At 36.8% G+C, this 27,705-nt stretch overlaps 8 protein-coding genes across 11 annotated transcripts in view; 3 read left to right on the top strand and 5 right to left on the bottom strand.

The window, feature by feature from the left end:
- Positions 1-1,815: 1,815 nt before the first annotated feature.
- Positions 1,816-4,920, bottom strand: LOC103873180 (aldehyde dehydrogenase family 2 member B4, mitochondrial). Its single transcript, XM_009151605.3, has 11 exons — positions 4,673-4,920; positions 4,272-4,409; positions 3,997-4,139; positions 3,760-3,913; positions 3,449-3,678; positions 3,287-3,376; positions 3,034-3,207; positions 2,809-2,946; positions 2,587-2,724; positions 2,437-2,498; positions 1,816-2,248 (listed from the first exon to the last, which is right to left on the bottom strand). Exons 1-11 carry the CDS (start codon positions 4,749-4,751, stop codon positions 1,975-1,977), a joined length of 1,620 nt encoding a protein of 539 aa, XP_009149853.1. The 5' UTR covers positions 4,752-4,920; the 3' UTR covers positions 1,816-1,974.
- On the bottom strand, positions 4,672-8,773 carry LOC103873179 (probable cyclic nucleotide-gated ion channel 16). 2 transcript variants are annotated; one of them, XM_009151603.3, is made up of 7 exons: positions 8,246-8,773; positions 7,700-7,915; positions 7,309-7,625; positions 7,100-7,211; positions 6,721-6,957; positions 6,242-6,636; positions 4,672-6,161 (listed from the first exon to the last, which is right to left on the bottom strand). In XM_009151603.3, the coding sequence occupies exons 1-7, from the start codon at positions 8,726-8,728 to the stop codon at positions 5,801-5,803; spliced, it is 2,121 nt and encodes a 706-aa protein (XP_009149851.2). In that variant the 5' UTR covers positions 8,729-8,773; the 3' UTR covers positions 4,672-5,800. The 2 variants fall into 2 exon arrangements, with proteins under 2 accessions (XP_009149851.2, XP_009149852.2); XM_009151604.3 differs by having other exon boundaries at positions 6,242-6,618.
- Positions 8,774-9,017: 244 nt separating this feature from the next.
- Positions 9,018-10,109, top strand: LOC103873178. Its single transcript, XM_009151602.2, has one exon. It carries the CDS (start codon positions 9,257-9,259, stop codon positions 9,791-9,793), a length of 537 nt encoding a protein of 178 aa, XP_009149850.2. The 5' UTR covers positions 9,018-9,256; the 3' UTR covers positions 9,794-10,109.
- A 1,029-nt stretch (positions 10,110-11,138) lies between these two features.
- LOC103873177 (RING-H2 finger protein ATL48) lies at positions 11,139-12,465 on the bottom strand. The gene is made up of 2 exons (XM_009151601.3): positions 12,211-12,465; positions 11,139-11,566 (listed from the first exon to the last, which is right to left on the bottom strand). Exons 1-2 carry the CDS (start codon positions 12,284-12,286, stop codon positions 11,397-11,399), a joined length of 246 nt encoding a protein of 81 aa, XP_009149849.1. The 5' UTR covers positions 12,287-12,465; the 3' UTR covers positions 11,139-11,396.
- A 546-nt stretch (positions 12,466-13,011) lies between these two features.
- On the top strand, positions 13,012-14,697 carry LOC103873176. Of its 2 annotated transcripts, none has more exons than XM_033274003.1 (3): positions 13,012-13,282; positions 13,356-13,422; positions 13,517-14,697. In XM_033274003.1, the coding sequence occupies exons 1-3, from the start codon at positions 13,208-13,210 to the stop codon at positions 14,302-14,304; spliced, it is 930 nt and encodes a 309-aa protein (XP_033129894.1). In that variant the 5' UTR covers positions 13,012-13,207; the 3' UTR covers positions 14,305-14,697. The 2 variants fall into 2 exon arrangements, with proteins under 2 accessions (XP_033129894.1, XP_009149847.1); XM_009151599.3 differs by having other exon boundaries at positions 13,020-13,282; positions 13,499-14,697.
- A 2,279-nt stretch (positions 14,698-16,976) lies between these two features.
- Positions 16,977-19,686, bottom strand: LOC103873175 (protein EDS1B). The gene is made up of 4 exons (XM_018660014.2): positions 19,452-19,686; positions 18,979-19,336; positions 18,158-18,907; positions 16,977-17,915 (listed from the first exon to the last, which is right to left on the bottom strand). Exons 1-4 carry the CDS (start codon positions 19,577-19,579, stop codon positions 17,181-17,183), a joined length of 1,971 nt encoding a protein of 656 aa, XP_018515530.2. The 5' UTR covers positions 19,580-19,686; the 3' UTR covers positions 16,977-17,180.
- A 1,174-nt stretch (positions 19,687-20,860) lies between these two features.
- On the bottom strand, positions 20,861-24,468 carry LOC103873174 (two-component response regulator ARR5). The gene is made up of 5 exons (XM_009151597.3): positions 22,579-24,468; positions 22,412-22,488; positions 22,256-22,333; positions 22,086-22,156; positions 20,861-21,341 (listed from the first exon to the last, which is right to left on the bottom strand). Exons 1-5 carry the CDS (start codon positions 22,727-22,729, stop codon positions 21,167-21,169), a joined length of 552 nt encoding a protein of 183 aa, XP_009149845.2. The 5' UTR covers positions 22,730-24,468; the 3' UTR covers positions 20,861-21,166.
- A 613-nt stretch (positions 24,469-25,081) lies between these two features.
- The window catches only part of LOC103873170 (E2F transcription factor-like E2FE), a 24,389-nt gene continuing 21,765 nt past the window's right edge, over positions 25,082-27,705 (top strand). Inside the window, exons 1-6 of one of the 2 annotated variants that reach the window (XM_009151594.3) lie at positions 25,109-25,673; positions 25,920-25,971; positions 26,550-26,636; positions 26,721-26,785; positions 26,886-27,053; positions 27,165-27,417. In XM_009151594.3, the coding sequence (XP_009149842.1) occupies positions 25,179-25,673; positions 25,920-25,971; positions 26,550-26,636; positions 26,721-26,785; positions 26,886-27,053; positions 27,165-27,215 (918 nt within the window). In that variant the 5' untranslated portion in view covers positions 25,109-25,178 and the 3' untranslated portion in view covers positions 27,216-27,417. Of the gene's footprint in view, positions 25,674-25,919; positions 25,972-26,549; positions 26,637-26,720; positions 26,786-26,885; positions 27,054-27,164; positions 27,418-27,705 lie in introns of those variants that run through there. The other variant, XM_018659929.2, reaches the window with a different exon arrangement.

Below are 27,705 nucleotides of genomic sequence, written 5' to 3'. Positions count from 1 at the left end.
ATATAAAGTTTGGTGTTTTTAAGTCAAAGAGATTAGAGTGGGTTTGGAGAGTTTTAGTTTGGGAAAAAAGTAAGAACTTTATACAACAAGAAGTTACCAAATGAAGAAAAATCAGACATAAGAACTTACCAAAACGCTCAGAAAAATCCAGACAACTTCCTGGAAGTCCAGACGACTTCCTGGAAGTCCAGACGACTTCCTGGAAGTCCAGACGACTTCCTGGAAGTCCAGACGACTTCCTGGAAGTCCAGACGACTTCCTGGAAGTCCAGACGACTTCCTGGAAGTCCAGACGACTTTGTCAGAAGATTTCCAAGAAGTCCAGACGACTTCCAGACGACTTCCAGACGACTAACAGGTAAGTCGTCCCAGAAGTCTTCCAGATCTGAAAAACCTGCACATCAAATCCAGATCTGAAAAACCTGCATATTCAAAAACGTTCAAATGACTTAAAAATAGAGAAAATGAGTGGAAGATTAGATAAATCTACATTTATAGAACACACAAAAATACATATCTAAAATTAATAGATCTACCTCTAAATTAGTGGAAGATGAGTACCATTTGATTAAAAACCTGCAAAAGAGATATATTAGTAAGAAATACATGAGACAAAACTGAAAAATTCATATAAAGTTTGGTGTTTTCAAGTCAAAGAGATAAGAGAGAGGTTGGAGAGTTTTAGAATGATGAACATTACATTTTTGTTGCAGCTATTTGAGAGGAGGAGAGAGAATGTGTAAATTTTTCTTTATATAGGGAGACAAAAAATCCAATTAGATTAAATATTTTTGACTCAGACGACTTCCTGGACGACTTACATTTCAGTCGTCTGGTGAAGAAATTAAAACAGACGACTTACATGTAAGTCGTCCAGAAGAGTTTAATATTTTTAGCGGGAAATTAAATATTTTTAGCGGGAAACTAAAATAGAAGACTTTCCAGACGACTTACTAAAATAGAAGACTTTCCAGACGACTTACAAGTAAGTCGTCTGGACGACTGAAATATACGTCGTCCGGGTAAATTATTCAACAGACGACTGAAATATAAGTCGTCCACACCCTAAACATAACCCCTAAACTTAATTATCTAATTAAACACTTCATAAAACCAAATCAAACTTGAAAAGTGTTTACTATATACAGAAATAAACACATATAGGTGAAAACTAATTTTTGAAAAAAACATTTTAGTTTTCCAAAATCTAACCCTAACAATACATACAATACTACAACATATGTTTGCCAAACTCCTAAACCAAAGTATTTCATGATTCACTACTTCCACTCATATATCTTCAAAACAAATCAATTTTATCATATCTTAATTTATATCAGTTAAAACTGTTTATAATTACTTGATTTTTATTTTTTACGCATCAAAATATTTTTTTACAAGATTTATAAATTATTTTTAAAATAAACTGGTACCAGACGACTTACACTTCAGTCGTCCAGACGACTTCCAACATCTCAGACGACTCAGACGATTTACTGGGGCTATATTCGTAAAAATGGCTTCTGTTTTTTTGTTTGGTCACAAGGGGCTGAGCTGTAATTTCACTAGGCTTTTAGGTTAGTTTTGCATTTGATTCAAGTTTGGGTATAGGTTTGGAATTAAAATTAAGTTGTGGGTTAGTTTTGGCAAAAACCTCTAAATTATTTGTAGAAATTGAATTGTAAATTTAATCCTATTTTACTAAGTTTTAAACTCAAATGTTAGGATATTTTTGAAAATATATTTTGATAGAATTTCTAAATAATTTACGACAAACTTCGGTAATGTTGCATTTTCAATTAATCATGCAAAAAAAAAATGAACCAGAAATAGTAAACGGATCAATGTAACCTTATGTAACATGAGATAAACCAACAGTGAGAACTTGATTACACACACAGTGTTCACAATCTTTCCAAGTAACAAACCATGGCCTTATTTTTATTATTTAAGCTTTTAAGAGTCTTTGTTTTGATCAGATCCATGCAGGGTTATTAAGGGGAGTGACGACTGCCTTGACCTGCAAGTAGTTGTTGAGACTGTAAATACCTTTCTCTCTGCCGTTGCCGCTCATCTTGTAACCACCAAAGGGGATGGCTGCATCAAAGACATCGAAACAGTTGACCCAAACGGTGCCAGCTTTCAAAGCCCTCGACACCCTATTTGCAGTGTCCAGGCTCTTTGTGAAAACCCCTGCGGCTAGCCCGTACCTAGTGTCGTTCGCCCTCTTTATCACCTCATCAACATCACTGAATCCAACATCAAATATGTATGGTTTAAGCTTTTAACCGAATACATCATTAATCACCATATTAACCAAAATTGTGTTTTATTTGGTTACTAGACCAGTTTAAACATTCAGGCTAATCACATATCCGATCACTAGTGAAGGGGTAAGTATAACTTCAAGTTTATTGGTAGAGCTAGCTCTATGTACCTGAACTTCAAGATGGACTGGACTGGACCGAAAATCTCGTCTTGAGCTATAAGCATGTCGTCCTGTAATTAAACAGCGGTCAATTTTTTTAGTGAATTGGTATAAACCAACAATGAAGGAGTCTTAACTTGGACGAGTTGTTTATTATACCTTAACATTAGAAAAGACTGTAGGTTGGATGAAGTAGCCTCTGTCTCCAACCTGACCACCTCCACATTCAAGGGTAGCATTGCTTTCCACTCCTGACCTTATGTACTTCATCACTTTCTCGAATTGCTTTGAGTCGATCTACACAAAACAAATCAACAAAATAAACAAAAGATAAAAAACCTCCTTTTAATACAAGGAGGGTGTGGTGTATATATGTGTAACCTGAGGACCCTGTTCAATGCCTTTCTTGAAAGGATCACCAACCACACGTTTTAAAGCGCGTGCCTTTGCTTTCTCAACGAACTCATCATACACTTTCTCGTGAACATATGTACGAGACCCCGCGCAGCAACATTGCCCCTACAAAAACATTATCTCAATCTCAAGAACTAACTAATAAACTGACTAACCAATCTCAATGTATATATTATACTATATTGACCAAACCTGGTTAAAGAAGAGAGCAAAGTGAGCAAGCTCTACAGCCTTATCAATATCAGCATCTTCGAATACGATGAACGGTGACTTCCCTCCAAGTTCCAGAGTTACCGGCTTGAGATTGCTGTTAGCAGCCAGTCCAAGTATAACTTTACCAGTATCAGTCGATCCTGTGAAAGCAAGCTGGAGGGAAAAAAAAAAACAATGCAACATAAATTTAGCCTCTTCAAGAAGTTAAGAGGAAGCAAATAGTTATCTCCACCTTGTCTACGTCCATGTGACTTGCGAGAGAAGCACCAGCGGTTGCACCAAATCCAGAAACTATATTCAGAACACCAGGAGGAAGACCCGCCTATCACAAGAAACATTGTTACTTGTATTTCTCATCTTCAAGAAGAGAATCTATTGCATGTATCTTACTTACTTCAAGGAAAAGTTTGCCGACGTAGAAAGCAGTGAGAGGAGTCTGTTCAGCGGTTTTGAGGACAATGGTGTTACCACAAGCAAGAGCAGGACCAACTTTCCAAGCAAACATCAGAAGCGGAAAGTTCCACGGTATGATCTGACCAGCAACACCTATGGGTTCATGCAGTGTCTGAACATGATAGTTTCCGTCAGCTGGAACTGTAAGCCCATGAATCTTATCCGCCCACCCTACACATTAAACCGAAACCAAGAACGTTCATTCACAGAAACTAGCAGCAAGACCAGGAACATTTCTAAACGATATGATACCAGCATAGTAACGGAACAATCTGGCGACCATTGGAATCTCTGCTGTTAGTGCTTGTTCATAAGTCTTCCCATTGTCCCATGACTCTAGAGCAGCGAGCTCTTCGCTGTGTTTCTCGACCAAATCTGCGAATCTCAACATGACCCTCGACCTTTCCTGAAAATCCAAACCCACATCATAACCAAGATTAGGACCATTTACACATTTAAAAACTAAAAAAAACAGTATTCACTACATACATAAGCAGTCATCTTAGGCCAAGGTCCTTCATCAAAGGCCTTCCTTGCAGCTTTCACCGCCCGGTTGATATCTTCAGCATCACCTTCAGCTACATGCGCAATGACTTCCCCTGTGCGTGGATCAAGAGTCGGGAACGTCTTACCTAAATCCCCAATTTAAAAAAAAAAACCAACGATTAAATAGAGATACTCATGTTGTTCCTTCTTTATTACTCTGTTTCCGAACAGAACTCTTTGTTTCTTGAGGAAGATTAAAAGATGAAAACTGCACTCACCAGAAGCAGCGTCTACGAAGTTCCCATCGATGAGGAGCTTTGTGTAAGAAACTTGAACCGATGGGCTTATGACTTCTTCAGCTGCAGAAGAGGTTCCAAATCTCCGTACGATCCTACTTCCATTATTCAAATTTCTTCCTGAAAAATATGTTTAAATTTTAATGCATCATAACCAATATTTTTCACCATAGATCCAAGCATATAAATCTAAATTATTCGATCTATTTTATTGGTTAATTACGATATATATTGCCATCTTCCCAAATGAACGTGTTATGCTATGACTTTTCTTGAAAATCGAAAGACATAACATACTTTAATCTTTTTATTCCAAGAAAAAATGTTAAAACATGAAGATAGTTTCGGAGATTACTGTTGTGTTTCGTATGTGTGAGTTATACCTTGAGAACGAGAGAGAAAGGGAGAGGAAGCTGAAAAGGATCGTGACAATAGAGAAGACACTCTACTACGAGCCGCCATGGATGCTAAACTGCTTTGAAACTTCAAGTTTCTTATCTTTTCCTTCGGATTTTCTTCCTCTTCGGTCAAATGAAATTTATATTATGATTTGAAGGAGAAGGAAGGAATCCAACGGTTAAGATCTCACGCAGTATCTCTCACACATGTCGCTAAGTTGCACTCTCTTGGTGTGCGTTGCCGTACATTGAATGGCCATTGACAACTAAGCCATATTGTCCGTTTTTCAATAAATTAGAAAATGAAAGATAAGAAAGGCATTAAATATTGTAATAATCAAGAAGTTAATATATGTTTCTTATTCTGAAAGATAAGAGTAAGACAAAGAGCTATGCCTATTAGTTGGCATGAACTCTTATCTACCAATATTTTATCTCTTCCATTTTTACCTCCATCTGCAAAAAGAATACTAATTAATTGTGGATATAGCTTGGAAATTATCAAATCAAATCATAATCAAAAGAAATATACAAATGCAATAGTTGCATGTTAGGATGTGGTGTCGTTTTCTATGTGCGGTAGTTGGGTCATCTCTTCTATATGGTTTTTCATCTTTTCTTGTAAATGACGTAGGTTACTTTGGTGATGTTGTAGTCCGTTGAATGTTTTTTGCATAGATGAACAAAAATTATTATTTTCTTATAAATTACTATAGTTTTCTTTCCCATCTAATAATCTTTATTGATAATTTCTCACTAATCAGAATTATCACCGAGTTGTTATTATTTTCATTTTTAAATTAGTAAATTCATATATAAATTAAGCGTAAAAAATAACTCTATACATGTTTGAAAAAAAAACTTAATTCAAATGTGAAAACCTAACTAGGCTACAACTATCACAAGATAAGTCCATACCAATAAAAGCGGTGTTAAAAGCCGTAGGAGCTAAGTATGCGCTGGATATAAATCAACACCAGACACAATTACTTTAATCTGTAATGATGTTTATTTATATGTCTGATTAAATTGTTGCTTACAGCAAATCAAGTCAGTCTCTGAAAATATCCTAAATTCATTTTTTTCACAAAAGAAAAAATAAACAAAGAAAATTCAGAAGAATCCTGGATCCTCTGGTTTAAACATTTTAGGCATCTTCAAAGTTGGATCATCAGGATCAATTCTGGAAGACCCTCTTTGGTTCCCTAAAACACCTCTCTTCGTATTAGCTGCAAACTTAGACGCTAATATCGTCGCACTCAAATTCTGACTGTTGCTGCTGTTGTCGTCTACGTTGTTACTACTTTCAGGCATGTCCTCTCCTCCGTATTGATCATCATCATCATCATCATAATAGTAATCGTCTCCTTCCTCTTGCCTAGCTAACTCCATAGCTAACTTCCTCTTCATGTATCGTCTCCATGCAGCTTGTATAAAACCAGTTCCCCAAGCTCTCCACTGATGCGAATAGTATCTGATCATAGTCAAAACATAATTAATATCAATAAAACCTAGCGTGTGAAGCAAGAAATTTTAATTGTATTTTAATATTACCTGAAAGCATGTTGGAGTTTCTTGCTGTGGAGGCGTCTGAATTGGTTAGCTACAAACTTTAAGTCCTCTGCTCTGAGAGCGAAAGCTTCTACTTCAGAGAGAGTTCTCACGGTTCTCGTGGACAAGGGGAGATTCTGGTTAATGTTTGGCATTAAAGCCCAAGTTAAGAGCTCTTCACCACAGAAATCTCCTGGTCTGAGCGTGATTGAGTTAAAGAATCCTGACCGTCCACCATCTGTAGTCGAACTTTCCATCTGACCTCTAATGATGAAAAGCATCTCGTTTACAGGATCGCCTTCCCGTGTCACGTATGTATCTTTCGTGTTCAACGATGGAACCAAACGCTCGCATATTGCGTCTATGAGCTGGTCGTCCATCTGTGCAAAGAATGGCACCTGATTTACAAAATAAAATAAAATAAAAATGTAGAATTAGGACTTATTACTTGAATAGGAAGTAATCGAAATATGGTGGCTTACACGGCGAACTAGAGCGAGACAGAGATGACGTTGGATCTGTCTACGAAGATCCAATGGTAGAGCACGGAGGATGGCTTCTTCATCGACTCCACGAGTGGTTAACCATTTGTATTGGACGAACCGCCTCACACGCTCTTGTAACTCCTGTGGCAATTGCCTGTGTCGCATCCATTCCTCTGTATCTCTTCTTCTCACTCTCCATTCATCTAACCTAGCCGTTGTCGATTGCAGATAGTTCTTCAAGAAAGTAAAAATCAATTTAAGTCTCCCTTGTTAAGCTCTAGAATATGCATAAGGAAAAAAAATGATATCCACCTGACCAACATCTTGACATAAATAATGTATCAAAAACTATATGAATTAGATGCACAAAAATTACCTGAACATTGCCAATGAGATGAGAGAAGAAAACAAGGCCAGCAACACAGATGAAACAACTGAATAAAGTCTCACTACTCAATGTACTAGCTGCAAGACTCTGTCCATAAGAACTAAACAAACCAAATTAAAGCAAGGAACCGTCAGTACTGAAATAGCAAAAAAAAAACTAACGGTGGTGGTTTTGATTTGATTTCAGATTAAGCTAACCTGAGATTGCGGAGACCCCACCAAAGACAGTAGAAGTATTTATCAAAGAAAGGAGAAGAAGTGACATCATTAGTGAAGGCATCACCAAACATACCAAACTGAAAATGTTGGTCATCATCATTACGTGCATCGCAGTTAGAGAGAACCCGAGTGATGCGCATCCAAGCTTGTCTGCCTGGATCCCGCAACGATCCACAGTCTAGAAACAAGAGATTACAAGACGGTGAATGCGTTGCGTTCATCTCCTTAATGCATTCTCTTCTCCAGCATTCGTGCTGTCTCTGGATCGATAAAACGTACCAAACCGAACCAAGAACCTAAAGGTGGAAACCAAAACTGTGAAACAGAAGAAATTTTCATGTGGAGGAAGACAAAAGGATTATATACTTACGTGGCTCACAAGTAAGTAGAGCACGAGATTGTAGGCTGCACCGGACCAGGCTGTTTTGGCTGCAACTCCAGTGGCTTTAATGATCCTACGGTTTAGTGGAAGCATGACGAGGATGCGAGGCACGTACTGTATCAGGACGACCAAGGAAAGTGTGTGGTTCTGATGTGCTGCGTATCTGAATTCTCCCGCATTTGGGATCACAAACCAAATCATTATCTGTGAAAAAAAATAAAAAATATAGCACATCAGCAATAAATCCAGACTCTGATTTTGTAATATGAGGAATAGCAAAATGGTTTCAAAATTTCACAGGATTTTAATGGTTAATTTAAAATACAAATTTGTGTTTAAGTTTTTTTTTTTGAGATTAGACAAGCATGCTGATCAAGACATGTTTAAATTTTCTTTCCAAATTGATTAGATTATGCAATTCCATGATTCCACAATTGATAACGCAGACATTTGTGTGTTTCATGATTACACATAATACGATTCTGCCATTGTTACGTATCGGATCTTTAGAGAAGTAAAGAAAATGAGTGGAACCTGAGGAAGAGGAAGCGTGGCAGCGAGGTCAATAATGAACTCAGATTTAAGGTAACGGATGGCGATTTCACGGCGGTCAATGACAAGCTCGCCGCGACCAAAGACTCTAGACGATTTGGAGACAAAAGCAGTTTTAAATTTGAGGAGAATGTGAATGAGGAAGGAGAAATCGGCTAGGGTACGGAAGAAGGTGACGAGGATGCCGAAACCGATGTCGATGGACATACAGGCCGTTCCGGCTTGGACAATAGGGAGATAAAAGTAGAGAGGGTCGAGGAAGAGCGCGAGGAGGCAGGTTATAAGGAAGATGTGGTTCCATCTCGTGATTAGGTCACCGCTTGGGTCGAGGGTTGTGTCACCTAGCTCGGAGAAAACGGATCGGCCGCGTTGGTTTTGGAGGTCGTTGTTGTTATGGTGGCGACGGGAGAAAGCCGTCGGGAAATTGCGGAAGCGTGCGGAGGTGTGGAGGTGGAGGTTGCTCATTTTTTGGTTACGTGTGTTTGAAGTTATGGAAGGGAGACATTTGTGGGAGTGGAAGAATGACGTAAAATACTGGAGACAATTAAGGAGAGGAGAGAGTTGTGTATCTACGAACTATCAAACATCGGTTTGACTATGCTTTATGAAATGTAGTTTTAAATTTAATAATTAAAAAGGTGAAATGAAAACACGGTTTGGATTATTTTTTTCTTAATTTGAAAAACTATGTTCACAGATATATTTGCAAGTTAAATATGAAAACTAGATAAATAATTATGAAAACTAAAAGTGTTATTTTCTTAACGACTATCATCATCTGATTGTTTCTTTGATTGGTATGATTTGCTCTATTTGACTCTGTTGATATCATCTTATCGTTTATTTGATTTATTGGGTAAGTTGCTAAAACTCACAATATTAATTATTATCTGTTTAGACAAAATATTTATAAACATGTGACTTGCTAGAAAAGTATCCTGTTTGTGACTAGCTAAAATAAATATTTTTTTAAAATATATATATATATAAACAATGGTTTTTATTACAGCTAACGACAATGCCGTAATTGGCTTATATATACGACCAAAACGTTTTCAACTCTGTTACGACCCTTTTGGTATGGAAGTTTTGCGAGCAGCTCCCGAGCCAGAGACTACCTCGGATCCGCTTCTCGGTAACTCTCCTTGCTGTTCCTGCCTCGCCGTGGGTTCCTCCTGGTGGCAGCGGAAGACGACTGATTTACACAGCAACCACCATCACGAGCCACGGTGGTGGATACGTGCGATTCTGAAGATCCGAGAGTGGTCGGAGATCGTAGCTGGGCCACGGTGGAAGACTTTTATCCGTCAGTTTAACCGCGATCAACGCCGTGGCCGCGCCTGGGACAACAGCGCCAGACATAAGTACGATACTTCGAGTTATAAATTGAATTTTAAGGATGAAGGGGAGGACGAAGAGGACGATGAAGCTGGATTCGGAGGGTATCGGAGCTTCTCTATGCGCTACGCTTCTGTTCCCGTTGTTTTTGGAAAACCTCCGGCTGTTATCAGCGTTGACTCCGTGAAATAGTATGAATCTCTTAGGGCATGTTCTGTGTTGTTAAGTTTGTGGCGGCCGCGTTGAAAAAGTCTCTTGCGTCATGAGTTTGGCGTTTCCTTTGTTGATTTCTATACGTCAAGTTTGTTTTGATTTGTCCATCGTTGAAAGTTATGCCTCTTTGTATGTATCACGTGAATGTATAACGAGGGTCTAGTATTTTCCATTGTGCAAGTTTTATTTTATCCATGGATGATTTGTTTTATTGTTAGATATATCATATATTAATAGTTTGTAGTAAGAACATATGAATAAGTGAGTATTGAACATGGTTTATGTTTGTTACCAATTTATGTTTTCCGTTAGTTTCCGGTGTTGTGTAGCTAATGTTTTTGCTTAAATTCTTTCGTTACCAATATTAATTTATGTATTTCTGTATAAAATAGAAAAGATACTAAATTTCAACATTTTTTTATCAAAAAAAAAAAATATATATATATATATGTGCTTTCATTTTTTTTCATTTTCCTAGCAAGGAAGCGCTTTAGCATCCGAGGAGTAGACCAGAGTCATGGAGGAAGAAGAGGTGCTGGAGCCTGTGGGAAAGGAGTAAGAGATGTATGTGTTGGTGTTGAAAATGTGAGTTCGGAGTAAAGTTGAGGACTTTTGGATTGAAAACTAAGTAGAGGATACCTAGGAAGACGATGGTAAGAGCAAGAGCAGAGATAACCAAGCATAATACAGAGATTACAGAGCTCGAAGATGGATTATTTCAAACGAGCTATTATTGCTGCGGATGAAGATCAGGTGAAAGAGCTTCTGTTCCATGGGTTTCAGACAAAGTAATCCTACACATTTTGGTGTTTGAAAAGAAGAAACAGTTTTGAGTTTAGTTCAGTGATCAGTCTCTTTAAAATATAGCCACGAGAGATTTCACACATCAAGACACGTTTCAAAACTGCTTCATTTCAAAAGCTTCCCATTGTCCCTCTGTAAGTGTTGGCGACATGACCATTAGCTAAACCTTCTTAATCATTGTTCATGGCTAGAAAACATAACTGTGATAAGAGTTTCGCATTTCGAGGATCAAGAAGCGTAATAAGCTGATAGAAAAAAAAAACAAGGATATTACGAATAAACTTGACCTATGGAAAACAAAACTCTATTAGGCTCACCATTCTCATACAGTTCAATGTCCTTAAAATCATTAGTTATGCCCTTGCCTTTTAATTCATAATATTTCATTCCCAACTCGTTTTAAACCTTGAAAATAGAGTCTATGTAGATAAGTATGTGATGATTCATTGTTCCATTGTTTCACAATAGAGCTTTCAAGAAGTCGAAACTCAAGCATATGAGTGAGCAAATAAATCACATAGATCGTCGGCTGAAAATACTAATAATAATATAGATTTGGATAGGTAATAAGAGTAAAGATGGGTTTCTGAAAATTCCCTCAGAATCAATATAATCAAATTGATCAAGAAACAAAACAACTTTTTTGGTTCTTAATTATTCAAACTCATTTGATGTGTAGCCCTTGCAAGTTGTAAATCCTAACAAGACGGAAGACTTCTCTGACGCTCAAAAAGAGAAGCACATACCTCTTCTGACCCATCTCACAAGTAGCTGCAGCTCATTTCTGCCACGGATTATCACCGTAGTAGTAAGCTGTTCCAACCATTAGAGCAACAGTGGCACCTTGGACGACCACTCTAGCTCTCATCAAAACCTGACCCAACTGAGAATTCCCTCTTCTGAAACTAATCAGCCCAGCGGTGAGCACTCCCGCAGTAGCAAGTGCACCTGCAATGCGTATCATCCGCAAGAAATGATCAGTTTTTCTTGAGCAAGGAAACAAAAAGTGGAGAAGATAATAAACAAATGTTCAAACTTTAGAAACCCTCAATAATTTAAAAAAAAAAGCCTTATGAAGAGCGAACTAGTTTCTCATCCAAACACGTCCCACATAGATAAACCGGCCTATAGGGGCTATTAGTGGAAGCATGAATTTGATCGAAACATTGAAAGAACAAGTCTTTATAATTGGATAAAATATGGAATTGCTAGATGAGATCCAAGTGAAAGAGTAATTGATATCATAAACGAAGTTGTTTGAAGATCCAAGAACAATTTCTTTACATATATTACGAATTAAGAGTTTTATACAATGTGAAACTTGAGTATCTCTAAAGCAATAGAAAAAAACTATAATCATACAAATGTGAAAAAGAAAATCCACAATTGTAACTCAATTTCATAGCTTAGGAGGAGTAGAGGAGATATTTGGAAACCATTTTATTATGAATCAAAGAGAACAAGTTCTTGTGTACAAAGATCGGACATATGTAAAAATCAGAAACCCTCTATAGCAGGATTCGAGAAGAAATGTTCGATTTCGCAAATAGAGATCGAAAGAGAGAGAGAGAGATGTGAAAGGGAAGACAAACCGAGAGGAACGAGAGGATTCCTGACACGCTTCTTCTCCTGGAACAGATCTTCCATGTCTGGTTCTATCCCACTCATCTTCTTTCTCGGTTAGGAGAGGAATCAATGCGAAAATGAAGAGGAGAACCCAAATCAAAATTAGAGAGAGCGTAAAGCAGTCATGCGTGTCTTGTTCCTCGCCAGTCGCCAGACACGACGAGTGTGAAACGGGTCGGGTTGATGGATCTGTGGAAATGGTCATATTCTACCGACTGTTGTGTTGAACCCAAAAAAGTTTGGACATAAAAAGTCCACTGGGCTTGCTTCTCTTTAATGCCCAAATGATCTGGAGATTTAACATTTCCTAGTTCTCGTAATAACTTAACATCTAACTAATAATTTATATTTTTGATATTTTTCTAGTCGCAGACATGCTTTTCATGTCACCAAAATTAGAAAAAAATTGTGTTTGGTCGGAATCTGTAAATACTTTTTTGACTTTTCCGTGTGTTCATTTACTCTCTGTTGCTCGACAGAAAGAGAAAATATCTGTTGCAGATTTGTTACTAGACGAAACATCTAGAAACTCTCTCTGTTTGTTTTTTGAACACTTCTCTCTCTGTTTGTTTTTCCACTCTCTTTTATTATATGTGTGAATCATATGAACTTTCCTCACGTGTAATAGTCCACCATACGTCACCGTTTTGCCGGTGAGAAGAAACTCACACGTATGAGATCCTTAGGATTACAAAACAGCCCCTCCCCTCGAGCGTGTACAAAAGTCAAATACAGGGGTATTATCGTCACGAGAAAGTTATGAGCGGAGACGAGGAGTTTCCGTTATCTCTTTATCTCTCTCTCCTCTCTTTCTCTTCACAGACACAACAAACAAAAGAAAGACAGACAAATAGAAAAAAAAAACCGCACGTTCCTTCTCGCGCGACGAATCTGATTAGGGTTTTTGAGAATCTTTACAGCTTTTTGTGTTTGAATTTGCGATTTTGGAATCAGCTGCAAGAGATGATTTCTGATTCGATCACCAACGCATCTGCTTCTGCAGCCCCAAGCGCGAGGGACATGGGGAAGAAGAAAAGGGTAATAATAATGTTTTGATCAATTCTCAATTCGATTCCTTTTTGTGGGGTTTCTCATTGCATTTGGGTCGCAGACCAACAGGGCGGCCAAATTGAAACAGAGCAAGCTAGGTCTCCGCCGTGAGCAATGGCTTTCTCAAGGTATGATCCTTAATTAAAGATCCAATCTTTATCTTCAATTTGGGATGTGTATATTGATTTTGGGTCTTACCATCAGTTGCGATGATCAACAAAGGGGATAAGGAGGAGACGGTTCCCAATCGGAAAACCGTTGTTCAGAGAGATCTTCCCGTTGAGAAGTTAAATGAGCAGCGTGGAGAAGGAGAAGCACATCATCACGAGAGCTTTATAGAGTCGCTTTCGAACAGCCCCAACAGTACCCTGAGTGGTATAAACTCAATCCCCAATTTCTGCAGCGGCAGTAGCAGTGGGAGTGGTGGCTCTTGCTCTGGTAATATAACAGAGGAAGAGGATGCTGCTGATGATGACGGTTGTTTGGATGACTGGGAGGCTTTTGCTGATGCTTTAGCAGCTGATGATGAAAAGCATGAGAAGAAGAAGGAGAATCCTCCTGAAGAGCATGTGAGTGTCAAGCAATCAGCTTCTCTTAGGGATTCAGTCAGTGGATCTAATGTGGCTGTAAGGGATGTGAAGCCGTCAAGGAAGCAAAAGAGCAACCAGGCGTGGAGGGCAGACGATAAGCTCCGTCCCCAGGGTCTCCCTAATTTGGGAAAGCAGCGTAGCTTTCCGGTCATGAACTTGCATTTTAGTTCTGCGGCGGTGCCATCTTCATGCCCCATTTGCTACGAAGATCTGGACTTGACAGATTCTAATTTCTTGCCGTGCCCTTGTGGATTCCGGCTCTGTCTTTTCTGCCACAAGACGATCTGCGACGGAGATGGGCGTTGTCCAGGTTGCAGGAAGCCATATGAAAAGAACACAATCAAGGTTGAGACCAGTGTTCAAAATGGTGGTCTGACTATTCGGCTTGCTCGTTCCTCTAGCATGTTTTGCAGGTCATGAAGTAAAGAGGATGTGTCTTTTCCCAAACTGTGTCTGTTTGTCTTTTCTCTCACTTCGTCTTTTCTTTCCCTCGCATGTTCTATGTTTTTTTACATGTCTTTAAAAACTCTTTAGATATGGGTATAGGATTTGTCTTTTGGCACCTAAGAACTATGATGTATGTTCTTCTATGTCAGTGACTCTTCTTCGTCTGAAACATGTGTTGGTGGTGGTGGTGGTGGTGATGTAGAGTGGTGTGTGTGAGTACATAAAGTGGTACACGAACTTCAAATACATAAAGTTGCAATATGTCTCTTTTCCCTTGCCTCTGCTTATCTGTAATATTCTAAAGGTTTATACCTTCTGGTATCTTATTAGAATGGACCACCAATGTTATATTTTTTCTGCTTGATTCTCTGTTGAGAGACGGAAACACAGCAAATTGAAGATTATTTTGCTATTGTTATGGTCTGGTTTTGTTGATTTACGTCAACTTTTGCAGTATGCTATGCTTCCTTGAATTGATTGTACCAGTGCAGGATTCTGATGGAACGCGAATCTGGCAGCAACTTTTTGGTAATATGAAACCTTACTTTACTTAAGTTTATTAAAACATACATACACTTGAGCCAAGCTTTCATCAATGAAACTAGCATCAGAAAGGAAAACTGAAGTGCTATGGGTTGAGTTTTGTTCGCTTCTTTAAATTATTCTACCAGCTAGAACTCGGAGCGTTTAGAGGTTAGCAATGCTATAACCAATTTGTATTAACCTCCGGCTCCTTTCGGAATAATATTGTTTGGTTCTCATTGCCAAAACCCAAAAGTGCCTCTCTACCAAGCTTTGGGCAGTATTATTGAGAAAGTGAGATCCTTTGTTTAGTCCTTACATTTGTTTGAGAAGGAGTCATTTTTTGTAATTTCCTTCCTCTGTCTGATTCTTGTATATGCGGTTTAGAAGTCATATGCTATGTAGGTTGATATGTCTGGTCAGATTAAGAACCTATGTTTCACTGATAAAGATAAATATGTCTTTGAGGAAAAAAAATTGTTTGGTTCTCACTCGCTGTATACTAGATGGCTCTTTCGTGCTCATTCACAAATATAAATATTGTATAAGTAATCAAATTTTAATAATTGATCAAATTTCACTTTCATTTATTTAAAACATTTTATAATATATATAAATAAATATATATTGTAATGTTTTTTTATCTAAGTTAGGTAAGTACATAGTTTTAGATATAGTAATTTAGATCTCCATTTATTTGTTTTTGTATATTGGGGATTGCATCCATTATTTTCAACTAAATCATATTTTTTCATTATAATTAAATTGAGATCAAATATTTTAATTGATTTCAATTATGTTTATCTTTGTAAATTTGTAAATACACTTTTATAAAATTATGTACAGTTGGATGTGTTATTTTAAAAATAAAGTATTGTTGGTTTTAAGTTGCATGCATATATAACCATAGATATCCTGAAATTACATGCACATATATGGATATTAATTTTCACATATTGAATTACAACAAATCCTGAAATATAATTGTTTTAAGTTTTAGTTAGGATATATATTATTAATTTATATGTTTCATTTAATTTAATTTTTCGTCTTATATTTGTAAGTGTATATTTATAAAATTATGTTTAATTTGATATATATATTTTTGGACTAAATTTAAGAGAGAAAATATTGAGGTTCGGATCACTCCAGAGTTACACAATAAGTTTTTATTCTTTCAGTTTGCAATGTTACGGTTCATATCACTTTGAAGATTTTTAATTAGTTATTTGATCTTAAGATATGTGATGCTGGTTCATGCTATGTGATATGGCTTTAGGCTTAAGAGTCATGTTTATATATTCTAAGATCATTGTAAAGTAGAAATCAAATTTGACATTAGAACAGAGAGCTATTACATTATTTCACGATGATCTTAGGACATGTTTCTTATTTCCAAGATCATCCTGATGTGGAAATCGAACTCTAAAACATTAGAACAAAGAGCTATTACATCACTTTATTGCACAAATAAACAGGGAAGTTACAATAGTTGAACAATCTGACAACTTTCAGGTTCAAGTGGATCTTGTTTCACCCATACGTTCTTGCAGCAGAGAAGAGCGTTTGTGTTCCTCAGGAAGTGAATGCCACCACTTTCTAAATGTTGAACCCTCCAGAAATATTTGCTCCTCATCTATCTCCATGTCTGTGATCCACCTTTCAATTAACTTTTCAAATATTTTCTCATTTTGGTTTATGTTATTTAAATTATTTTAAATTATTTAGATTGATATAAATATATATTATGTTATTATTTATGATTATATTCAAAAGTAAAATTATTTTTAATATCAAAATTACCTTTTTGTGAACTTTCCTTGTAATGAAATCACAATATGTGTAATATATACTTTCGTTTTTAAAATTAAGTGTTTCCTTTGCTAGTTTTTTTTTATTTTTATTATAGATTTTATTTAGAAATAATATAAAGAAAAAAAAGTAAAATTAAAAAAAATCATGGAAATTTTTGAGAAAAATATATGTAATTATATTTAGGTAATATTTTTAATATTATAGATATGTTCCTCTGTCAACGCCAAAGAAGGTTATGTGATGCTGGTTCATGCTATGTGATATGGCTTTAGGCTTAAGAGTCATGTTTATATATTCTAAGATCATTGTAAAGTAGAAATCAAATTTGACATTAGAACAGAGAGCTATTACATTATTTCACGATGATCTTAGGACATGTTTCTTATCTCTAAGATCATCCTGATGTGGAAATCGAACTCTAAAACATTAGAACAGAGAGCTATTACATCACTTTATTGCAATAATGTAAACAAGTAAGTTACAATAGTTGAACAATCTGAGAACTTTCAGGTTCAAGTGGATCTTGTTTCAGCCATACGTTCTCGCAGCAGAGAAGAGCGTTTGTGTTCCTCAGGAAGTGAATGCCACCACTTTCTAAATGTTGAACCCTCCAGAAATATTTGCTCATCATCTATCTCCCTGTTTGCGATCCACCCTTCAACTAACTTTTCAAACCTTTTAACCTCAACACTTTCATATGCTTTTCCCTTGAGTTCTTCAACGTCAGCCCAAAAGCAAGATCCGCAACCAGATTCCTTTATCTCCTCTGCACTCTTTCCCGCCTTCAATAGTTCATGCTCGTACCCTCTCTGAGCGTGTTTGTATCGGTTTGGTCTTCCTTTACGCATATAAGGCCCAGTGTCTTCATTCTTTAAGTGTCTGTGGTAGTTTGAAATATCAAGTGGTTCGATTAATCTGCGGTAGCGAGTTGATAACTCGATCCACTCTCTGTGACCTTCAAATCCATCAGGAAGTAGACCTTTCTTCACTAAACCGAGCACCTCGTCAAAAAGACCAGCTAACTCAGCTCTACTGACGTTGGCTTTGAAGTCTTTCTCCTCATTCGAATACTTGAAGGAATCATAGTACCCGTTTTTATGAGTTTTACACCTCGGCTTGTATTCATCCTCTATCCACGTCAGCTTCTCTACTATTTTTGGCAGTTTGTTGTAGATCTTGGTCTGGTTATCAACTCGTTGCTTCTCTGCCTCAAATGCAGCACAGACGCATTGTCTCGCTCTTGTGCTCTGCAAAAGAAGAAAGAAACATCAATGTTATCGAAATATTCCGAGCCGGGTTCGGTTTCATTTCTTTAAATACCAAAATTTTTGATCCATTCAGATATTTTACCAGCTTCGGATAGGGTGTGGTACAACTTTTTAGATCGGTATAACTTTTTGGGTCAGATTCGGTTCGGATATTTTGCCTGGCCCTAAATGTTGCTACTACAAATGACAAGCTATGGAGAGAAAAGAGAGAGAGATTTTACCAGTCCGAGGTCACGGAGGATAGGATCTCCATCTAAAGGCAAGTGATGCAAATCCAGATGGTTCAACGGTTTCATGGCCATTGAATGTACCATTTCTTCATAGCTACGATGATCTTTTATGCTTTGAAATGGAACTAAAGACAGCTCGTCCTGGTTGCTGGACTGAGAAGCGTAAAACAGAATCTGAAGAATGGCGTCTGAGTTGCTCACTGAGACCAATCCTGTCCCTGTAGAGAATACAAAAATGCCTGCTGGTCTGTAAGGACTCAGGTCAAGGAAGCTGGAAAAAGTTTCCAGAAACGCATCTCCATATCCAATCAGTTCACAGACAGCTTGGTGAGCAACAGTTGCTGTCTCTTTCATCACCGTTGTGTAGAACCCTGGAATGCTCTGGTCGTTTTCTTGGATAGCAACTCTAGGATCCAACTGGGAAAGAACGTGAGGCAGAGCTTGCTTTGTTGATGCTTTTCCAGCAAGCATTATCCGAGGGACAATATCGAATCTTGTGACGAAGTTGACGAAGAACCGGCTCCAGTTCTCTCTCCCAAGGGCGTGCTTGAAGACGTAGTCACCGACCAAAGGAGCTCCAAATGTCACACAAAGAGGCTCGGGGAGAGGGAAGCCACCACGTGGCTTCTTGAAATATGTCTCCAAATACCAAACTGTTGCTAAGATTGCAGTAGCACCTCCTGTGGAATGTCCTGTGAACACTATCCGTTGACTTTGTCGGCTGTCCACAACCGTTTTGACCTGAAAAGGCAAGTTTCAGACATAAATATGTACTCAATTGAAGTGGGAAAAAGTCTAAAAGATTTACTTACATAATCACAAAATGAGGTTGTTGGAGAAGTGAGAACTTGAAAATTCTCAAGGAAAGATTCGTTAACAGTGGCGTCAACGTCGTTGCCGATGCTCCTCATACAAGGGAATTGAGCACGCTTCATATTGGTTTCTCCAAAGGGAGACTTATTCTCCGGAGCAAACCAATCTTTCTCCAAGAAAGATGGTCTGACAGCGACAAAGACGGTTTCCCTTTCTTCTTCTTTGTGAAAGTGGTCGGTGTTGTAAGCTCTGGTCGATGCCATACATGCTCTGGTGATTAGATCGTTACTGATTCCGGCAAAAGCTTCTAACGCCATTGATTGACTTTTCTCTCTTTGTCTTGGTCTTTCTTCTTCTCTGCGGGGTTGAAATATAAATACAGAGATTTAATTACCAAAAGTACCCCCATCGAAATTGTGAGCTGATTTACTGCAACATTGTTTTTTGGGAATATTTTAAGATTTATCTTTACTTTATGATTGGAGACTTTACGTTCACGAATATTAGCCGTCTACGTGGATGGTTCTCTAAAGTAATAGTTCTGTCTGTACGTTCCGACATGACTGGAGTTTCGCAGAAATTTTCTTCAAAACAAATCATTCGGCTTTTGTCCGTAAGCTTTTACCAAAAAAAAAAAACTTGACTTGTGTTGCCTTCGTCTCCAATAGCCTCTCCTGATTTTGGATGTAATTCTTGTTCAATCGACATTGGTGCGATTATACAGGAACTCATAGATATTCATATTTTTTTGTCGGAAATTTCTATTTTTATATGCTTTTTTTTTGGGCGAGGAAAGTTTGTATCTTCTTGGGAAAATAAGTAATTATTGTCGCTTGACTTGGTTTCCATACCAGATTTTAAAGTCTCTTTGTCTGCTAGTAGAACTCTGCTTTACCCTCTGTTTCCTTTTTCAAAAATCTTATCCGGAAGTAAACCGGATAGCTTTCCACATATCGAACCAGTTCAATTTCTTTCAACTGGCCTATAAACTGTCTAAACCACAGCAACCTTCTCTCGAGTTCCTTGTCTATACCGGTTTGCGTTCAGAATTCAGAACGACTGTTTTGTCCGGTCGTTTGATTTGACTTTTTATACAGTAGTTATGAAATAAACTAACAGGATTATAATCAAATTTTATTCGGTTGGGTTCTGTTTTGAGTTTCCAGCAAAAAAAAGGTTCCGTAATTCAATTTTATTTTTATTTGTTTTCATTTTCAGTATATTTAAAACAATATAGAACTGAAAAGAGTTTTTTTTTGGGTGGGGGCCTGGGGGGAGGTGGTGGTGGTGGTGGTCCGAGAATTCAAAGTTAAATTTAAAAGTTTCACAGATGAGTTACGAAATTGTAATATGATAATCAGTTCTTTTGTCGATCATTTATCATACAGTATTTAGAATTTTGGTTATAACCGAATTGCAAAAATCTTTAGAATTTTGATACACGTTATTTGCATCTTCTTTTTTTCCTTTAGCTATACACGTCAAAACAAGAGAAACTATACCTTTTTTTTTATCAACCAAGAGAAACTATACAAAATTACAAATACTTGGTTACAGATGGAAAAGAGTAGGAAACTGGGATTCTTGGTCTTATTAAAAAGCCAACTTGGGAAATTTCTAGGAAAAGCCACTTGTGGTCCAACATTTTAAGTAATTTATCTCGCTGGACTCGTACCATGTTTACAGCTTAATTTAATTAGACAAAAGGTTATCTTGACTTTATGTAATGCAAGTTGGTACTAATCCATTTCTAAATCATTTCTGTAAGTTTTCTCGACAATTATCATATTTTTTTATGGTTCTATTTTTATTTGGGTGTGTCATAATAAGTAATAACTCATAAGTAAATAACGCTTTTTCCACGTAAAGTGAAGGCCCAAAAAGCACAAAGTTCCTAGTAGTAAATTTCCACGATTAACAACATTGTACATATCTAATGCAAAGAAAGAAAAAAAAGTATGTCATCTCTAATGAATCTCAATTTCCTTCGGTCTAAAATTTACATTTCTATTTGATGAGAGAAAAACCTTCATCAGTCCTCACTGGTTCTATCAGCAAAAAGGCTGTAAAAGTTCCAAAAACGTAAGCCGAAAGAATCAGAACATGCTTAAGTGTGTGTGAATCGTTTTGAGCCTTTTTATACAGGAGCTTTTTAAAGATCATATCATGGAATATGAAAAGAAAAACTCAGATCTTTGCGCGTTTTAGCTGTGAGAAGATATCATTAGCTTCTAGCTCTCTTTTGTGCATAATGTTCTTGAAAACTCTTTCCTCAGCTTTCAGCAAAGAATCTCTTAATCTTTTCACATCAGCCAATTTCACAGGCTTCAGTAAGAAATCTTCAGCACCTTCTTCAAGACATCTGAATCCACAAATAGAGAATCAAATATCAGTGATCTTATTCCACAAAGATGATAACTTTGGATCCACAAAATGGCCAGCTCATAATAATAATAGGCAATCACATTACTAGACTTATTTTTTGGTAAATGATGGTTCTTTAATAATAAGCAAAAAGCATGTGGGGTGTCTAACACGAGGATGAGATTTATAAATGACCCTACCAAAGATTACGAAAAAAACATATCAAAAGCATAGTATTATACAGTTTTGGGGTTATTAACACATATCCCCGGCAACAGAATCAAATCTCAAGAGAAGATATTGCTTAACTTATGATGGATTATCTTCACTTATTTTGTGGACACAAGAAACAATTTATGGCTTATTATATATTCCTAATATCCTCTAGAAAATTTTGGTCAAGGACCCACGAAAGTAACACCAAATCTTAGCTCGATCACCACCACAGTTGCCCATGATAGTAAAAGTAATAATACTTTTATCATGCAAGTCTCATACGATTGTAAACAATGTAATTTGGTCAATACATATCGGCTAACTGTATTTACAAAAAAAAAGTACGGTAGTTTGATTACTTAAAAGTTACCCTAAACAAAACCCTTTTAATATCCGAATCTCCTGAAGTAATAAATGCACAAAATCTAATAGAATTACTATTACTGGTAATTCATAATCTTACATGATTATGAACTTAAACAAAGATTAAGAATCGTGATTAAGATAACAGGAAAACAGAACATACCTATCAATACGAGGCAAGATGTTCTCTGAGGACATAATGACAACTGGAATTTCTCTGAAAGCTGATGATTCCTATAAAAAATTCAAATTTCATAAAACCAATTAGTACAAAACTTTCATTGTATTTGCTGATATGAGATCGATTGAATGAAACAAATTAGATAAACATACTTTGATCTTCTTGAGTAGTTCATATCCAGTCATCCCAGGCATAGAGTAATCCGTCATTATCAGATTAATCTTGAGATCCTGAAAATTTCGAAAATCTTCAATACGGAAAGGATTTTAAGAAGAAAAAAAAAAAACTGCTATCATCAGATCTATTACCTCAAATCCAACCGAGTTGTTGTCTCCATCTAATCCAAGGTATTGCAAAGCTCTTGTCGCGCTATCGACAACAGTAACTGAATATATAATAAAATCAAAACTGTCAGATTTTGAACGTCAAACAGATTCCACAAAACCAAAACGTTGAACCGAAACATGTCGTTTACCTTTACACGAAGAGACTCTGAGTAGCCGTTCGATGAACTTCCGATCGACGATGCTATCGTCAACGGCGAGAACATGAAGAAGCTCCGGCGATGCTAAGGAAGAAGTGTTGTTGGATATGTTTAACGTCTCAGAACGCATAACCTCCGCCATATCAACGATCTCTGGAAACAAAAGGATCTCAAGGGATAGGGAGAGAGAATATGAGTGTATATATGATTTTGCAAACGTGATGGAGGATTTGGAGTGGAGGTTAGGGATTTATAAGGAAGAGTGGAAAAAGAAAAAAAGAGAGGGAAATTATGATATCGAGAGAGATCTTTGCATATCTGTGAGATTTTGCATGTACGTAGAGAATTATTTGTTTATTCTGTTTCCAAAGAGTCATATTCAAATCTGGCAAAACCATATATAAAATAAAATGAAATCCTTGGTAATAAAGTTTTCGGGCAAAATAAAATCAAAAGTGATTGAGTTTTTATATTATTGTTTTTCTAAGAATAGTCAAATAATATCCTTAGTGGTGAAAGTAATCTTTGGATATTCTGGGAGGGCAGAAAAAAGAAGATCGAATAGGAAAACGTATCAGGACGATCTCTCTCGATTATTGTTCGGATCATGCAACTTTGATTTTGTATTTGTATTGTATTTGTACATTTTCGATAAAAAATAATTTCTCGAATCTTCCGTATGAAAGAAATGTACAACAACAAAAAAGTACAAAATTGAATACTAATTAATAAATAACATGTACTGTAATAAAGAAAACCTTCTAATGCAAAGAAGAAATCATTCTTTATAAGCCTTTGCCATTAAGCTTGCAAGCAAAGTAATCAAGTTTTCTTTCTTTTTGATGCATGTGTTTTGAGCTAATTAACTGCTTTTCGGTGATTTTATTATTAGTATAACAACGGTGTCTTAATGAATCAATGATTAAGAATTTTAGTCAAAAATATAGTCCGTTATTTAGTTAATGGTCTTCCAATTTGAATTCAAATTTGGCGTTATTCAATCAATTAGCGCTTATAAAGTACTACAAATTATAGAATTAAACATACACTATCTAAAATTAACATTTAAAGATACAAATATGTATCATGATTATTTGAATATATATATATATATATATATATATATATATATTAAAATCATATAAATGTTGAAATATGAGGTTTGACCAATGGAGAAATGAGTTTGCACCACATAAAATGGTTAGGACCGTTAGGAGCACCAAGGGCATGCATGCATGCTTTCTCAAAAAGTTAGAAAGTTCAACAGACATTTTTAGGTCAAAGCGTCCATTTTATAAACACTCAAAGGAGAGTGATTGAAAAAGAGTTTAGCTAGAGCATTCTTCGCAAGTGCATCGGCTAAACACCGTGCGTACGTAGAATAAAATTAGAAGATAAAAGAGTGAAGAAATTAGCAAATTACTAATATTGTGGAGAATACTTGCAATCTCGTTCAGCTCTTACCCTGAACACATGTGAGAGACAAGGACGTCCAAGTCCGGAAGTTTTTGAGAATTTGAAAATCCAACCGTCTTTTCTGATTGAAGAATATTCCGTACCGCTAAAGCTTCTACTGCTAGAACTAAATTATTCATCGAATAACCCACCCAAAACCTCCACATTTTAATGTATCATTCCACATTCAATATATCTAACAAGTCAGAAAATTCCTAACATAAGCAACTGGTGGAGTTTTGGCCACGAGAAAAAGGCTTTTGGTGATAGAATTAACTGTTTTCTAATCTTTTGCATCCACCACTGTCTTTGTAGTCACTTAAAAGAGGTTATTTTCAAAAAGTGGTTTGTTTCTAGTTATCCAAAGGTTCCAAATTGATGCAGCCGCATATCCATGCTTGAAAAACAAGAAAAGAGATAATCCAAAGCTGTTTATTAAGCTTTGAATGGTGACCAAGGAACGAAACCCATATGTTTGTCTTGTTTTTCATTCCTTTAAAACAAAAACTGTTTTAAATTCAGTTGTAGGTTCAATCTTAGGCACTGGAGCCATCGTATGTGATCTCTAATATCATAAGTATCATATCACATTCCTCACCACTATTGTCTCTATTGATGTCTCGAGTTTAGAGGAATTTTCACAGCTTTTTGTGGAATATGTGTAATGTTTGCTTCTACCATTTGTATCAGCTTGGCTACTGTAGCAACGTTTCATTTGGCCGTTTTGCCTTTGTTATCAGTTGTATTCAACTTTTGCTGAATGGATAGAGAGTAATTTATCTAAGACCATCTCCAATGTATTTTACTATTTTTACCTCTAAAATAGAGGAACTCTATAATAGAGGTGAGATATGCTCCAATGTATTTCCTTAAAATAGCAATCTCTAAAATATAGAGTAAAAAATAGAGGAATGCTATAGAGGAAAAAATAGAAATTTCTATTATAGAGGAAGAAATAGAGGTGGGTTGGAGCAATTTCACCTCTAAATGCTATTATAGAGGTGAAAATAGCAATGGGTTGGAGATGGTCTAAGAAGCTTTGTTTAACCAAAAAATAACGGATAATTAAAATTAAAAGTCATCTCTTTTTTTGTTTGAGAAACAAAGCGGCACAATCGAAGGGAGGCGGTTAGGCAATGGAAGAGGAGAAAGCGGCGGCGTACTACGACGAGCTCACGCGCAAAGGCGAAGGAGCAGCTCGTTTCAAGCAAGGCCTCGGCTTTTCCTCCGGGAACGACGCGGTTCCGGAGAGAGCATCAGCGATCGCATCCTCCTCTTCGTTTCTCAACCAGTTCGTCAAAGCTTCTTCCAACCCTAAACCCACCGAGAACGATTCCGATATCCGATCTATTCGAGATAAGTTGAAGAAGGAGAAGAATAAACCTGAAGATCAGCATTCCGAGAAGAGCTCGAGCGATCGGCGTCGTTATCGGAGTAGAGAGAGGGATGAGAGAGATAGAAGGAGAAGCAGGAGTGCAGAGAGACGTAGTGGGTATGGGGACAGAGAGAGACGGAGGCGTAGGAGCCGGAGTAGGAGTTCGTCGCCGAGGAGGGAACGAAGGAGGAGAGAAGATGCCAAGGAGAAGAAGAAGATTGATTACTCACGCTTAATCAAAGGCTACGATGATATGGTATACTCTCTCTCATTCAGCTTCCTCATTGGAGAGTTTGAGACATCATCCTTATGACTTTTGAAGTGCCTTTATGTTTTAAGATAAACCCATGAACTCCTATTTGGTACAACTAGTCTTCTGGAGTTCCTTTATCTGTTTGTAGATTTGGATTCTGTATTGTTCTTGTCGTTGCTTTGCGTGTGTCTCTGTGATAGTCGTTTACATTGATTTACTAAGGGCTTGTTGTGCTGCTTTCTTGAACAGTCAGCTGCTGAAAAGGTGAAGGCCAAGATGAAGCTCCAGCTTGATGAAACTGGTAAGTTATTCGGTCCCATTACATAGATTGCAATGATTCTGCTGTCCATGATTCTAGCAGCTCCGATCTGATCCCCCAGACAATTTCTTTAAAGTGGGATCTATCTTTGGAATGTTACTGTCAAATGGTGGGGTTGTGCTTTGGCACGGAATGTCTTGGCCTTGATTTTGCTGATAAGGCGTTCTCATTAGTCTAGTGTAAGACTATTGTAATTAGCCTAGAAGTTTTGTAGCCTTAAAGTTGGTTAGTTTCTTATGTATTTAAATGGAGGTAGGACACTGCTTTGGGGTATTATTATGGACTTGTCTACGGTTCTGGTTAGGCATTGTGGCTGTGTTTTAGCATATAAGGAGGATTGGGACATAAACCCTTTCCTGGAGATAGATAGTAAATATTTTAAATTATTTAGTGGTTTACGAAGAGGAACTTCATGGTGCGACTGAAAAGAATAAAAGACCAAGAAAGATCGTCTCTGTCCTTAACATTGGATTCCTCGCATCACTGACCTTGTGAAAACGTTTATATCAGCTCATGTTTATTTCCTCTCTTAGAAACTAATTTTCTCGCTTGATTTGCAGCTGAGAAAGATACCAGTAAGGGTGCAGGATGGGAACGATTTGATTTTGACAAAGATGCTCCACTTGATGATGAGGAAGTTGAAGAAGGTCAGTTATTTTTGTGAATTTCTATATATACTCCTTGATTCGCTGTACAAATAGAGATAAAAAAATCTTCATATGATTATGCAGGTACCGATGATGACGCTGCCTTAGTGAAACGCATGGCACAGAGCTTTAGGTTTAACGCCATCGAGGTGTGATGAGTCATTATCTTTCATTGTCACTCAGTATATAATCATTTTCAACAACAATCACACCTTCAGACAATTTATATGGTTTATAATCAATTTGCAGTCGAGAAGGGAAGAGCAACTTAAAGATGCCCACGATGAAGCCATGTTTGGAGCACCCACAGGCCAAACTCTTATTGGTAACAATGAGGATGATGTTACAGAGACAACTAATGTGAAAGACATTGAAGGAGAAAACAACAGTGGCGCCGTAAGTCTTGTTAGCGAAAAGGTAAAAGCTCTCTGTTTTCATTCTTTTGCTCCTAAACCAATCGATCCTTGGAGCTCCACTTGCAGTACGTGCATAAACTTGTAAAAATCTCATATTTTGGGGTGGTTATAGGTACTTGCAAAACAGCAAGGATCTTGGCGTGACCGAGCTCGCAAGTCATGAATCGCAGTGAAAGTCAAGAAACACTTTAGTAGTTTATAGATGTTGGTCCTCTGTATTGTTGAATTTCTCTTATTTAATAGAAATCTTGTTGATGTGATTAAAGAGGATTTTATTTGAAAATTCGAAACTACTTCCTATCTTTTTATTTCGTGATTTATATGATAAAGTGGGAAAGTATAATATGAAAATGTAAATCGTCTAATTTTCTAGCATTATTAATGAGAGACATTACACTATTCTTTGAACACAGATTTGAATGTTCGGTAAAAAATAAAGTAATAGCTATTGACATTTATGATTGGCCGCACAAACTTCTTTTTTTTTACGCACAAATACATCAATTTTTAACATATACAAATATATGAAAACAAACACGATAAACTGATATTAGAGTATAGTCAGAAAATAAAATAAAATAAAAGTAAACATCATAAATAGCAAGAAACTTCAAAATTTGAGTGTAAAATCAAATGATTCTTCCCATTATCTG

This window comes from Brassica rapa, chromosome A06 (genome assembly GCF_000309985.2).
Source record: "Brassica rapa cultivar Chiifu-401-42 chromosome A06, CAAS_Brap_v3.01, whole genome shotgun sequence".
Taxonomy (NCBI): domain Eukaryota; kingdom Viridiplantae; phylum Streptophyta; class Magnoliopsida; order Brassicales; family Brassicaceae; genus Brassica; species Brassica rapa.
This window is presented reverse-complemented; position numbering and strand designations above follow the sequence as displayed.

Excerpts from the sequence above, each read along its gene's own strand:
- LOC103873180 (XM_009151605.3), bottom strand. The coding sequence starts at position 4,751 with ATGGCGGCTCGTAGTAGAGTGTCTTCTCTATTGTCACGATCCTTTTCA. Across the intron at positions 3,377-3,448 it reads TCGGCAAACTTTTCCTTGAA|GCGGGTCTTCCTCCTGGTGT; the intron begins GTAAGTAAGATA and ends TTCTTGTGATAG. Across the intron at positions 3,208-3,286 it reads GTCACATGGACGTAGACAAG|CTTGCTTTCACAGGATCGAC; the intron begins GTGGAGATAACT and ends TTTTCCCTCCAG.
- LOC103873179 (XM_009151603.3), bottom strand. The coding sequence starts at position 8,728 with ATGAGCAACCTCCACCTCCACACCTCCGCACGCTTCCGCAATTTCCCG. Across the intron at positions 6,958-7,099 it reads ATCTCATTGGCAATGTTCAG|AACTATCTGCAATCGACAAC; the intron begins GTAATTTTTGTG and ends ACTTTCTTGAAG. Across the intron at positions 6,637-6,720 it reads GTCTCGCTCTAGTTCGCCGT|GTGCCATTCTTTGCACAGAT; the intron begins GTAAGCCACCAT and ends TTTGTAAATCAG.
- LOC103873178 (XM_009151602.2), top strand. The coding sequence starts at position 9,257 with ATGGTTTTTATTACAGCTAACGACAATGCCGTAATTGGCTTATATATA.
- LOC103873177 (XM_009151601.3), bottom strand. The coding sequence starts at position 12,286 with ATGAGTGGGATAGAACCAGACATGGAAGATCTGTTCCAGGAGAAGAAG. Across the intron at positions 11,567-12,210 it reads GAATCCTCTCGTTCCTCTCG|GTGCACTTGCTACTGCGGGA; the intron begins GTTTGTCTTCCC and ends TACGCATTGCAG.
- LOC103873176 (XM_009151599.3), top strand. The coding sequence starts at position 13,208 with ATGATTTCTGATTCGATCACCAACGCATCTGCTTCTGCAGCCCCAAGC. Across the intron at positions 13,283-13,355 it reads ACATGGGGAAGAAGAAAAGG|ACCAACAGGGCGGCCAAATT; the intron begins GTAATAATAATG and ends TTTGGGTCGCAG. Across the intron at positions 13,423-13,498 it reads TGAGCAATGGCTTTCTCAAG|TTGCGATGATCAACAAAGGG; the intron begins GTATGATCCTTA and ends TCTTACCATCAG.
- LOC103873175 (XM_018660014.2), bottom strand. The coding sequence starts at position 19,579 with ATGATTTGTTTTGAAGAAAATTTCTGCGAAACTCCAGTCATGTCGGAA. Across the intron at positions 18,908-18,978 it reads CAACCTCATTTTGTGATTAT|GTCAAAACGGTTGTGGACAG; the intron begins GTAAGTAAATCT and ends TTGCCTTTTCAG. Across the intron at positions 17,916-18,157 it reads TCCTCCGTGACCTCGGACTG|AGCACAAGAGCGAGACAATG; the intron begins GTAAAATCTCTC and ends CTTCTTTTGCAG.
- LOC103873174 (XM_009151597.3), bottom strand. The coding sequence starts at position 22,729 with ATGGCGGAGGTTATGCGTTCTGAGACGTTAAACATATCCAACAACACT. Across the intron at positions 22,334-22,411 it reads ACAACTCGGTTGGATTTGAG|GATCTCAAGATTAATCTGAT; the intron begins GTAATAGATCTG and ends CGAAATTTTCAG. Across the intron at positions 22,157-22,255 it reads AACTACTCAAGAAGATCAAA|GAATCATCAGCTTTCAGAGA; the intron begins GTATGTTTATCT and ends AATTTTTTATAG.